Genomic DNA, 13898 nt, shown 5'->3' with positions numbered 1-13898 from the left:
TTTGACCCATCTACATACAGTCATATTTAATAGCTTAGAATATGGGTTCTGATGAGGCTCGTTTGTCAAATTTAAAAATAAATAACCTTTAAGAAGGTATTAAATACATTTGTCAAGCCCACATTTCTGTATTAAAAATATTTTTATTGGTGTGATGTAATGTTCTTACATTTTCATTAGCTGTAAGCAGAAAATCATCGTAATTAACAGAATTAAAGGCTTGAAAACATCAAGCCTTTAATTGTACGAGTATACTCCCACAAAGATGGTTTTAAAACTGGTGGAAGATTCTTACATGTTTTTGTATCCAAGGGGTTGATTGATCAGCCTGACAAGAGGTCAGCTCGTCAGAACAACAGGACATCTCTAGAACTGCTTCTTTTCTAATTTAAACGTAAAAGTCTAACATAGATATGGCATGGTGTCAAGCATCCAAAACTCATAATATGAGCTTGCTCTAACTTCATCAGATGAAATAAAATGCTGACAGCAACTGCACAGCACATTCTGAGACAGGCTTCACTTATCGTTTATATATATTGTAGTGTTTTAATGTCTTGTGGCACTTCTGCTAAAGACTCATGCTAACATCGCCATTATTCTTTATTTAAACAAAAAGTGCATTTAGTATTCAGTGGGGATGCCCTGTTTAAAATTTCAGACAACTTAAACTAAGTGTTCAACCTCCACCAACATAGGTAGAGAAAACAGTGACAAACTAAAAAACTGTCTCTTGTAGTATATACAGTACGAATGAAATGTTTAGTATTTGCTAACATAGCATAGTAGTTCCCATGTGTTTCTGTAGTTTTAGTGCATACAAAAGTAAATATGTGAACATGTAAAACCCCAGTTTACTGTAAAAACACATTTTTTTTTTTTTGTTTCATGAAGTAAACATTTCTTATACTGGTTTACAAGCTTTAAACTGATCTGTTTACAGAACGATACTAATTACCAACAGTGAACTGGAATATCATGTCCAGAGGCTGTGAGTATCTTTGTCTTTGAACTCAGGTTGATTTCCTGTAATCATACCAGTTCAACCTCTCTTGACCCATAAATGCAAGACCTTAAACACATCTCACCATTTATCTGCAGAATATTCCCAAATTTCATTGATTCTTTTTTGGAGTTGCGAGAACCATACTTTACAACACTGAGGTAAAAAATTGAAGCCAATGAAAAAGTAGGTCAATACAAAGAAACATTTTTAAAAGTGATGATTTTGATGCACATTCTTGCTTTGATGGATTTCCATCACATTTAAGTAGATTTCTAACTTTTTGTACAGCAACATTTGGAGATAATTATATTGCAATGAATGTGAAAATATGCACACGTTGTGTCTGAGTCTTCACATCTGACTGAATTAGGACTCCACGTGAGTACTTATTTTCAAAGAAACTGCAGCAACAGGATGCTCAGGGTGTTAATTACCTTGCACTTTCCCAAGTATAGCTCTAAGGCTTTTCATCTATTACTTATTTATATGGTAGAAAGGGCTGCATTTTCTTATATAAAGCCAGACTGAGACCTTTTATCAAGTATTATATTACACCATATATTATTTAAGGTCTTAACTATCATCTAAGTTATCCAATACTTCCATTTTTCAGGCATTTTCTTACAGTCTGGTGTAATTATTGATGGTGGTAATCAGTAAATGTATCCTGGACCTCTTTGGCCCCATTTGTGTTTGCTGTCCAAAACTCAGTCATGCAGGAGAACGGAAGGAAGCCAGGAAGTGAAGCAGAGAAGATGACAGCTGAAGAAATCCAGAGAGAAATATGAAGCCGAGTGTGTCCAAGAGGAACAGAAATCTTTATCTTTATCCCACTCATCCCTGTGAGATGTGGATGACTTTTGATTCCACCTCTGACAAATGTAGCGGTAAAAGCTAGAGGATAAAAGCTTGAATCTAAATCTGGAAATTGCTTAGAACACCCCACTTCATTTGATAGTGAAGTAAGCACATGTTATTTATGTTCTGTGAGAGTTAGCTTGATCATTTTGTACCTTTGTCCTCATGGACAAAAAACTGCCAGTTCAGATAATCTGGCAGATGCTCAGTGGGTCATTTCCATTTATGATAAGCGTGTCAATGAGTCAGGTGGCCGCATGTTTCATTCTCAGCAGAGATAATGGTTAGGGGTTGATCTATGGTAACCTCCTCTGTTCTACATTAGCAGTGACATAACCGTACAGGCCAAGTCTCTGTTGTACAAATTTGAAACAAATCTTTCTGAGGCATTGAATAACACCAAACCAACGATAAGGACTCGAGTCCAACATTTAGATTTGAGTTGGAATTAATTTACAAAACTGAGACTCAAGTCTTGCAGTTACAGACAGAATGACCAGATTGTTATGAACCATTAAAAACCCAACGAACCTGGCTTATAAACTTAAAAAACCCTTTCACAAGTGAATGTGTGCGTCCCTGTAAGAGCCAATCTTACCAGCTGACCTTCAGATGCACAAATCCCCTTGTGAAAGGGTGTGTTGTTTTTTGCCAAGTGTGTTTGTAGACCATGGATCTTAGCTCATAACAATCTGTTCATCTTGGCAGTAGTTTTACAATACTGACCACAACCATGTCTCTAGAAGTGAGCCCTGTATTAAAATGGTTGGATTGTTTTAGAATAAAATAAACGTAACTTACTGCCAGCCCCTATTTCTCATCCTACTCGATGTTCTCTCACATTTATTTTCTATATTGAGCCTCTCTATTTTGTATTTTACTGTGTACTTTACTTACAAATATGTTGTGCTTTATTATTGTACATTTAGTATATGGTTTCCAAAGACTTGGAATTTCTCCCTAGCCAAACAGCATATGGTGCACTATATAATAAAGAAGAATTGGTTTGGACAGAAAGGGTACACCAGCTGATAACTAAGTCCTTACCACAACACTCAAATAAATGGTATTTGCTGTTATCAGAAATTGAATGTTAATAGGTGTCACTCTGTTTTTACTATTGAAATTTGACCATAAATATATTTATGTTATTAATACTGCATCTTATTAGTTTTGCCCAAAAAATCACAGGGCCCATAAGAAGTTTTAAAATTAAGTGTTAAAATGATAATGTTCCAGTTTAAAACTAATCTGAACTTGGACTTGGGATTTGACTTGGTTTGCCCTTCAAAGACCTGAGACTTGATTTGGATTGTCCTTGGAAGACTTGAGACTGGACCTCGACATGGAAAAATACTTGTGAACATTTGAGCTGAGAAGACAGTAACAGTGAGCTGGAAAAAAACTAAAGTTTGGTGTTAAATCATTTAACAAGTAAATGAGATCTCAGACGAACGAATCCCCTCTTCTTAGTTTTATATACTGGCTGTAAACGTTTTCTCAGAAAAAAAGTTTCCTGGCTTCTGTGGTGCATTATATATCTCAGATATAAAAAAAACCTTTGCTGGACTTTGCTCTCCAGACTTTGGTTCTTGACGTTGTCTTCTCTTGGAAATGAATTTACAAGGGAGCACTTCTTGATAGGGCTAATGAATGACGAGTTTAGAATCCAATTTCACATTGCAGAGTTTTACTAGTGACGTATTATTGGCCATTTATCAGGCAATGACATGAACTCTGTACTTCAGTCATCACCCGTTCAAGTCTAAACTCTAAAGGGCTGGGTGGAAAATCAGGACTTACTGATGATATGACAACATTCCGAAGTTGTCAGACATTCTTCAAAATACAGTAAAAAAAAAATCACAACTAAAAATATAGGCAGTGTAAAAACCTTTAAACTCTCTAAACCAGTTTTTCTTTTCACCTACCAATCATTTCATTTAGCCTTGGGAACCCCTAATTTGGATTTGAGCCTTAGCAGCATTTGCTATTAATTGAATTACTGTCAAACAGGGTTTTAGCAAGCCCTGGGAGCGAGATGGCAGTAGAAGATATACCCCTCAAGGTCCAATTAGAGTTACAGCGAAACCACTGGGAGCCAAAATCCCTCTCCAAGATGTTGGTTCGCCATGCATACTGTTTCAATATCAGGGCGAAATGCCTTTCATTCCCAAACTGTGTTTGCTTTTTCTGAACAGTGGATCTAATTGGCTCAGAACTTTCTTTTTACCTTGTTGCATACACCCAGGAAAATTATTTTGCTGAGAAATAAAACAGAGGAGGTGCAAGCTGAGCTTCAGCATGCAGCAGGCTTGTGTCAGTTTGGCCCATTTCCAGCAGCTGGCAGTACTCACAGGAGTCTATTGTTGAAACCACAGCTCCCCCAATCAAAATACAACCTTGTATCCCTCATAGCCTTCATCTTTTTGCGTTACAATTATTTTCTGTCTTTATTCTTACAATTTATTTTCTCTATCAATTCAGATACACCTAAATAGAATGTTAATTATGGAACTCTCCCTGGATCTGGAAACTGAATCTGTTTAACATAAATTTGGCAATGGAAACCTCCTAATCCTTTCCTTTTCTTTTGTGCACAGCCAAGCGTGCTGGCAGTAGAAGAATGTGGTTTAAGCAGTGGAATGGAACTTGCGTTGCATGATCTCTCATTTTTATGCCAAGCAGATAAATATATACTGCCTAAATATGCACAGGACATTGCTTGCCATTGCTGCTGCAGCATTGTGCAGACGGGCCTATTCTGTACCAAAATATAATACTTCAGTTGCATCTCCTAGGCCTTCCTGGGGTGTGAGCAGATACTTGTTTTACATTTGTTTTACTGAAATCTGATAAATCGCGTAGTAAAGGCGTTTGAGAGACAAGATTTCTGTATTACCCTTATTGGGTGAGAAGTTGATATTCCCTACTACACTTGGAGAGTTTTTGCAGTAAATAATTCAAAATCGAGTTTTGTTATCAGTTTATAGATTATATGTTACAACTAAAGCATCAAATGTGTTTGGGAAGCTATTATTTGCAAACGGTGCAGCCATCCGGAGGTCCAGCTTTTGTCCATGAGCAATTTCTGACTGTCTGTCATTCCTCTCAGTTTGAACAGTTTTAAGTTTGCTGGAGTGTCTCCAACAGTGGGTTTTGCTGATTTCTCTTCAAGTCAAGTCAAGTTTATTTATATAGCGCTTTCAGCAACAAGGCACTCAAGACGCTGTACATAAGGAAAAACATTACAATGATACAGAAAATCAAACAACAGAGGTAATAAAAAAAAAAAAAAGAGAATAGAATGATGGATAAGAAAATGAAAGGAAATTTGGACTGAAAACCACTCTAAACAAATAAGTTTTTAATCTTGATTTAAAGCAACCTAGGGTTTTGGTGCTTTTACAGTTTTCTGGGAGTTTATTCTAGATTAGTGGAGCATTAGAACTAAAAGCTGCTTCTCCATGTTTTTGTTCTGGTTCTGGGTATGCAGAGAAAATTTAAGCCAGAAGACCTGAGAGGTCTGGGTGGTTGATACACTGACAACAAGTCTGTTATGTATTTTGGTGCTAAGCCATTCAGTGATTTATAGACTAAGAGAAGTATTTTAAAGCCTTTTCAATGTTCTTTTGTGGGATTGAATGAAAAAGGCTTTGTGCCAGACACTTTGAAGAGTTCAACATCCAAGCTCTTTGTCTCAAACCTCGCTCTCTGACAGCTTTTGATAGACAATTTCTCAAATCCTTTGATTTCATTCTCCTCAGATATATTCAATTCAATTCAGTCTTTTTCTTGTGAATTTCATACCTTAAAAACGTATTCTTCTCTCCAAAGATCTCCTCTGTGACTTCCTCTTTTCAAACTGAGCAACATCTTGACAACATCTCAAACAGCTGAAACAGGAATTTCAAGATCTTTTCAGTTGTAACGATCTCAACCGTCCTGTTTGTGAACAATAGCATTCGAAATGCTCATAGAAGATCTGTTGGTTGATTCATTTAGTTTGAGATGCTAACTGGTAATTAATCAAATAAGTGCTGAGGAATATGTCAGTGGTCCATTCTTCTAGGTCTTTAAATTTGATTGGGCCATTTATGCCTTTATTTACTGGTTTTAAAGAGTTGGTTAAGCTTCGTTTATTTGGGGAGATGTTTAAAACAATTCATGTTACAGCCGATATCTTACCACATCTTCTTTAAACTTTGTCTTTCTGTTTCTCTTCATTTCTGTTCACCACTCATGGCCAAATAGAAAAGACAAAGAAGGAAAGAGAGAGGAAAGAAAGAAAAGAAAAAGCCATAAAAGTCTCTCTTCTGACAGATTTTATTATAAGGGATTTTGGAAATGATTGTCGTCATAATCTTCTGTGAGAGCCCAGCAAAACCCATTTTCCATCTCCATGTCCCAGAGCTGGAGCCAAACCTACCGTATCACTAAAGTGCAGTGGCAGCAGCTGGATTATCCATTAATAATTTGTTTTTTATACTCCCAGAGTCAAATCTACATAAACTGCTTGTGTGGTTTGAGTTTATCAGCCAAACATCATGGCTGAGCATGAAACTGACCTAGTTTTCTTCCCTTGGTGGACTAAATGCTGAGCAGTAATCTACTATAGCCGATCATTGTTAACAGAGATTTCATTCTGATCCACGTTAATAACTTGTCTCACTCTCAGTATTCATTGGTCTTCAAATATTACTTTCAATTAAGACTGCTGTATCTGTTTAAACACCCTCATGTTTAATGAAGGATTGTTAAAATTTGTTTTTCTTGATGTGAAAAGAAATTTAAAGAAACCCATTCCCCAGATTTTTATTACTGATAAAACCTGTATGTATTAATGAAGAAAGACTGAAATGTGATTTAGATAGGAATTTATTTCAAAGCTTCTTTAGATTTAAAGTTGAAAGAAGTAATAATGTCACAAAACATAACCAAAATAGGTCCAAACTCCAAAGCAGCTTTAGTAAAATTTTTCAGTCTTGAAGTTGGAAGCCTGTTAATCTGATTCTCTCTACATCTGTCAGATTACATGTCTTTTTCTCTCTTTTTTTAGCTCTTTTTTACTGGCTTTTGCCAGCATCTCTGCTGCGTAATCTCCCATATGACACATGGTGTATTCACTGTTAGTTCTCCATTTGGACCATCTAAATCTGAGCTTTTGCTTTTGCTTTTCAAACATGGATCTTTGCAAAGATGAAGAAATTTGTAAAAGACAGGCTTGCTTTTAAATTCTCTGTTTATCTATCTGTATTTCAAACATGTTCATGTGTGTTTTCATTGCATGCTGGCATTATGAGCCTGTCAGAGGTCAGTTAAAGAGAGGTAAAAGGGGTTCCCACACATTTTATGTTAAAAAATATCAGATATTGTCAGACTCAAAAACAGGTTTGCCACAAAATTCCTGATATTATGGCAAATATTTCTACAGTGTGCAGGATGCAATGAAGGAATCAATAAAGAGACAACTAAGAAATAACACAATGAGGGACGGAAGGTAAGACACAAAAGCAAGAACAGAAAGAAAGGCAGAAAGGAAGGAAGTAATAAAGGAAGAAAAAAAGGAAGGACACAAAAAATGACATGACATTTTGACAATGGTTGGTAATAGAGTTTAAAAAATACTAATATTTTTCTCACTCTTGGCAATGCTTGCCTGTACAACAACTACCAGGAATCTCATTAAAACATATGTATTGTTCTGTTAGATAATTGATTAGAGATTGATTGCTGTTTTATCATGCAGTGTTTCTGGCTGTGTACCAAGGGTACAGGGGTAAAGGTCAGACCTGAGAAATAAAGGCAAATAGATTTTAAAAATCCCAAGCCGGCAGAAAGCTAAGGAATAGTTTCTGTTGAAGTTTGAATGAAGCAATGTTTTTGTTCCCTGATTTATGGAGCAGCAAGTCCAATGTGGACATCCTGGCCATAGTATGAGAATTTCCTTCGGGTATATTGCATCCTGAATTTGTGAGGTTAAAGAACAAGTCTTGAGGGTGTTATGCAACTTAATCACCGATGATGGCACAAAACAAGGTCAAAGGGCACGGAGAGGAGTTGAAAGACAGGGGAGCCGGTCAAATATGTTCACTTATTCTTGCTGTCTGTTTATTTTCTCGGCCCTGTGAAGGAATGTTGGTAATTTTCCTTGACAATGCTTAATAAGTAGCCAATTAATACAATGTTTAAAGGTTTATTCACACTTAATAAGAAGAAGATTTTGCAGAAAATAATCACACTTGTATACATAATTTTATCTTTGACATTGTAACAATTTAAATGCACGCGAGTAACCATTCACTGAAAGGAAAGGTTCTCTGCTCAGCTGCAAGTTTGTTCCAAAGCCACACCATCTCTCTTACACATAATGTATCCCCATGCTATTTTGGAGGTAATGCAGAGGGCTGCCGGAGCAGCAGCCTTGAAAAGACTTATTTGAAATGACCGAGGTCTCTGAAGCTGTCAGCTTGCTGTGTCAAGGACACCCTTTACCAAATGAAAGGGCCGCTCTGGGTCACCGGCACATCCAGCTGTAATTTGGTTTCCTCCAGAGCCATTTGCGCCTTGACCTTAGCTTCTATTCTCTTATACTGTGCTGTAGTCCTCAAATGTCTCCTCAGTGCATGTGTGTGTTTCTGTGTGTGTTTAAAGGACATACTCTGTTTCTGCTTTTGATATAGATTCAGTCAGTGTTGCCAGACACATGCTAAATGGTGACTGAGAAAAAGGAGGTTTGTGGGAAGATTGTCCTCTGGAGAATGTGTCACTGCAGCTGTCACATAGGGACAAATTACTGCTGACGCTGACTCACTCACGGCCTCTTGTGCAAAACAAATGTGCAAACAAAATGTGGCCATAGAGGTTTTATTCATGAAGTGGAAATGTTGGGGTCATAGATTTAAAAAATATATTCAAACAAGTCAAACAGCTGCAGTAATTCAGTTTAATTCTCTTAATTTTATTTATATAGCACCAACTCGCAACATATCTTATAAGGCATCTTAAAGGCAACAAAAAATAATTGAATTGCTTCCAGGAAAGAAACACAGCTAAACACAGAAGCTATGGGCCAGGATACATATATATGAAAATAATACATGAATAGAAGGTAGCCACTTTAATTTCAAGATTTTTTGAAAATGAAAGTTTCACAAATATTTAACTGTTAGTTGCATATAGTTTATGTACAAACTCCTTCTCTAAAAATACCCAAAATACATCTTGTAGTTAGTAATGTTAATATACAGCAAGGTTCAGTACACCACTTTGCCCTGTTTTCAACATTACCAAGTATATAACAGTATAACAATTGTGAAAGTCAGGGTCAGATTATACTGCAGCAACGATGAACTTTTAATTTATTGTCTATATAATTAGATATCTGCATGTCATGATATGAATAAATAAAAAAGCTAATAGAAATGTTTTATGAAAAACCCCTCTACTCTATCTGTGGCAGGAAATTGCACCTAGCATGATTAGTTGATAGTTTCATCTTCAATAAAAGAAAATGTCCACTGAAGACAAAGCAAAGATAGCAAAGTCTCAAACGCAACATCTTCAAACATCTTCACTTCATGAACTCAAATGAGTTCATGAACTCAAATGAGTTCATGAAGTGAAGATGTACAGTATATGCTGATTTATGCCATGAGGATGACAGATGTCTGAAAGCAGTAGCTTGGAGACCAAACTCATCAGATCTTTTAAAGGAATTTAAAAGCACGTTAACTCGGACTGCCTTAATTTAGCGCAAAGGTGAACAAAAGTTTGTGAAAAAAACTAAAATTAGAATATTAAAAGGTTCTAGCAGCATTCAGATAGATCATTTCTGCTCCAGTTCTGACCAGCATGGTTACTTTAATGTCCAAAGGCTAGCACTAATAGGTTCGTTTTAAACAACTGATCAGATTAGCCTATTCTATTATTTTTATTCTATTATTTTATTAGTAAACTATGCTGGGCTTGTGGCCGTAGTTTAATCCATGCTAAAAATATCTATAATAGCATTAGCATAAACAGTGTTGTGTGTCTTCTTTCAGGTTTGGGTTGTTCCTTCCCTAAAATCTAAGCTTCGTGTTCTTTCATAATCCTACTGCAAAAACTGTTTCTTAAAGAGAAACCTTTTTTTTTTTTGTAGTTGATGGAAAATCCCCCTTTTTCACCTAGTTACTTTCATGGAGCTCTTACACATTTTCTGTATAGATGATCTTTGTTGCAAAGTGCTCACTTTTGTTGTCAAAAAACAGTCCATTGTGTGATTACCATGAGAGATTTTTGATGGTGCCGACGCAGATATTATGTCATCATCTAGTGCATTTCAAAAAGTGCATTTCTTTTTATGGGCGTAACTTTAAAGACTCATTATGATTCAAAACGATTTATCCTGAAAATAAATATTTTCTGGCTCTAAAACAAGATATGTACGCTTCAGGTTTTACAAATATTTGGGATTTATTTGTCTCTTTTTTTTCTCTTTATTGATTTGTTTCTGTCCATGATCTTGGATGATATTCGTATTCTAAATTAGATAAATTTTATATGTTCGTAATTGATGTGTAGCCTACATAAACCCAATGTTTGAATACAGTTATCGAAACCATTCACACAAAAAGTGTAATTCATCCTAATTTCCAGGTGCGGAAGTGGAGGATGCTCACTCGCCATCACAACGAGAACACAGGCAATCAGAAGGAGGCGGAGTCAGATGTTCACGTGGAAGGTTGTCAGTGCTGGGCACTTCACACCTCGCCCCTTCTGGCCAGCCCGGTGATCCTAGAGTGCTCCATCTGCAGCGGACCCTACATCAGCTATGCCATGGAGGAAACCTGGCAGCCTCGCCAACGTACACAGGTTCAATTTAATTAAAACATCCAAACAAACTCTTAAAAACAGAGGCATGAAAGGTTTTGTCCAGTTTTGGAGAGGTTGTTAATATTTGATTAGGACTGCTCCGTGCTGTAATGTTTATAAATAAATGTATTTTCTAACTACTACTGATCAAAATTAGACTTATCTCACAGTTAGGGACTATTTTTTTTACATTTAGCTCCTTATTTCTTTATTTTATGGGAAAATGTATCAATGTGTCAGTGTTACACTCTACATTGTTGGTTTGAGGATCCAAGGGCAGCCAAGAGACAGACAGTTTAAATGGAAATAAAAGTTAAGTCTTTAAGTATAGTTGATCAGAAAAATACAGAACTCCAAAGCATGAATAAAATCACATATTATAAGTGTAATAGTAAATAGAAAAATTTGTAGAGGAATGAAGAAAATTGTAAAGTTTGAGGACCAGGATGGCTGACTGCTGGTGTATGGAAACTATTCTTACTATATTAAACTTCATCTTATTCGATGAAACACAACAACAATGTAATTAAAACAAACTGTCTGGACTTGTAAAGCTACAAAGTTCTTCAGAAGAAGTTATAATTTTGGGCTTTATGATGACGTTTTTATCTCAGCCTTGCAATAAAAGACATTCAAAAACATATTCAGCTCTTAATATGAACTCTTTTGTGATTTTTCCACAGGCTCAATCTCATGAAAAGTCTTATGGGAAAGTGCAGAGATCAGCAGGGAGCAAACTAGGCTAAGGCTGTATTTAAAACAAACGCCACACACTTTGGAAAGTTGTTGATTGGCAGCATCATCAAAAAACTTGTGTGGTGCTACCCTAACCCTAATTATGACAGAGTAATAGGCCTTTGTAGATCAAGAAAATTATAATTATAGTAAAAATAATGTAGCCATGTAGGATTAAATTACCAACAATAAACTCAGAAACTTCTCTATTGATTTCATATATTTACAAAAAAAAAACTTATGTATGTTTTTTTTATTTTCTGATGTCTGAGTGTTCCCTAATTTCTCTCCCTAGGCGATGGACCTGTCCTATCACAATGAATCAGAGCCGGACAGCTACTGTTGCCGTGGTGACAGGAGTAAGTATTTTGCAATAAATCCTGTTGTTCTGCTTCTCCAATTCCTCCTTTTCCTCTCACCTTGTTCTTTCCATCTGTCCAAAAACTGTAACTGCACAGCTGTTTCCATACCATCTATTTTTATTATCATCATCATACAGTTCAATTTACTTTCTGCCATAATTTTAAAACTATCCACTGTTTATTCTGTTTTGCTCATGCAATGTTGTTACCTTCTCTTCCAAACCTGATGACTTCATCTTAATTCACCGCTTGGTCCTCTGAGCAGCTAACCTCTAAACTGCCAGGATAATTGCTGTTGTCAAAAAAACCCCAGATTACTGTTTGTTTCATGGAATGTGCCAAAACAGTAGTTACAGACACAGTGCTCAGGACAGATCATCATGCACAGCGCACCGTGACCTCTGTTTACAACCTAAATCCAGCTATTGATAGCATGTGAGCTGGTGTGATTGCTGCTTGGCCTAGATATGAGCTCCCGGGTGAGAGTTCATCTCTGTTCATTGCCAAAGTGACAGTAAGTCACTGAACTTTAATTTTCCACTGCACTCTACACTTGTGAAACAAATGACAGTCTGATCTAAAACACAAGAACTAGCAATTTCCATGGCCACTACTAGAGCAGATGCTGCCTGAACTGTACTTAAAAAAAATATTTCGAGAGAACCTGTCTAACAACCTGAAATAAACTAAAAGATCTTATAATGCAACATATCATGCCCCCAAGCTAAAGAAATTCAAGAATAGATGCGAAGGTATTGACATATCAATCTGGAAAGGGTTAAAAATCTATATCTAAAGAGGCACACATGGCACACACTTCAGGAGCAGAATCGATTATGCAGCAGGACAATGATCCAAAGTGGAGCAACAAGTACACCTCTGAATGGCTACAAAAAATTAAAAATGTACAAATTAAGGTTTTGGTGTGGCCTAGTCAAAGTCGGGACTTTAATGCAGCTGAGATGCTGTGGCATAACCCTAAAACCCTTCAATGTGGCCGGATGGCAACAACTGTGCAAATAAAAGTGGTCCAGAATTCCTCTGCAGTGATGTAAAAGACTCACTGTCAGTTTTAGCAACTCCTTGATGGCAGTTATTGCCACCAACGCTGAAACAACAAGTCATTAGGTTAGGGGGTAATTACTTTTTCACTCAGCATCAAAAGGAAAAAGAACCCTGTTAGGGTATAATACGTTTTCCCAGCATTGTAAATGCTTGAAATATATCAGTCTGTGTAATGAATCTATATAATATTTTAGTCACACTTTTTCAACCGAATTACTAAATTAAATTTGCTTTTGAGGATATTCTAATTTATTGAGATGCACCTGGGGGAGTGGTGGCCTAGTGGTTAGAGAGCAGGGCTTTTGCGTCCTGGAGAGGCCACAAGTACTCTGGTTCAAATTCCACAGCCTGCCATTCTGGGTCCCTGAGCAAGACCCGCAGCCCCTGAATGCTTCCCGGGCGCCACACACTGGCAGCCCACTGCTCCCTAAGGGAAGGGTTAAATGCAGAGAATAATTTCTCCATTGTGAGATTATTATTATTATTATGTGACTTACAGCATTAAAAAAAAACAAGTGATGCTGAAAAGAACTACAATAAAGCACTGCAAAAATCCTTAACCGTTAACAATGCCTTATGTTATAGTTAAATCTGAGATCTTAATCAAAATTATTTGGCTCTATGTATGACCTAGTTTGTCTATATGAAAAAGTTAATTGTTCCACTGATTTGGAACAGAAACTGAGAAAATGGTTGATTTTTTTGGAATAAAGTATCTGGAAATTAAGTAAAACTGAAAGTGGACATCAAGGGGAATATAATTCCATCCAGCTGGCCAAAGCTAAATTAAATTGCCCCCAAATGGCAAATACACTAATTTGAATTAAAAATATACTATTGGCATGCAATGCAGGATGAAATGGCACTTTAAATACACCCTATCAAATCCTAGATCCAAGCTCCCTTTTTCAGTTTTTATATATGGTACATGGCATCACTGCTAAAGACTGCAATTCAGTATAATATGCAACCCTCTGAAATATATTTTCAAATTAGCTATCAATTAAAAATGTTGC

At 36.5% G+C, this 13898-nt stretch overlaps 1 protein-coding gene across 1 annotated transcript in view; it reads left to right on the top strand.

The window, feature by feature from the left end:
* The window catches only part of sgk1 (serum/glucocorticoid regulated kinase 1), a 40046-nt gene that overhangs the window by 10980 nt on the left and 15168 nt on the right, over positions 1-13898 (top strand). The window contains exons 4-5 of the mRNA XM_047388174.1: positions 10505-10720; positions 11751-11814. Of these exons, the coding sequence (XP_047244130.1) occupies positions 10505-10720; positions 11751-11814 (280 nt within the window). The remainder of the gene's footprint in view (positions 1-10504; positions 10721-11750; positions 11815-13898) is intronic.

The sequence above is a fragment of the Girardinichthys multiradiatus genome, chromosome 15 (assembly GCF_021462225.1).
Source record: "Girardinichthys multiradiatus isolate DD_20200921_A chromosome 15, DD_fGirMul_XY1, whole genome shotgun sequence".
NCBI lineage: Eukaryota > Metazoa > Chordata > Actinopteri > Cyprinodontiformes > Goodeidae > Girardinichthys > Girardinichthys multiradiatus.
The sequence above is the reverse complement of the archived record's forward strand: the minus strand, read 5'-3'. Positions and strand labels throughout refer to the sequence as shown.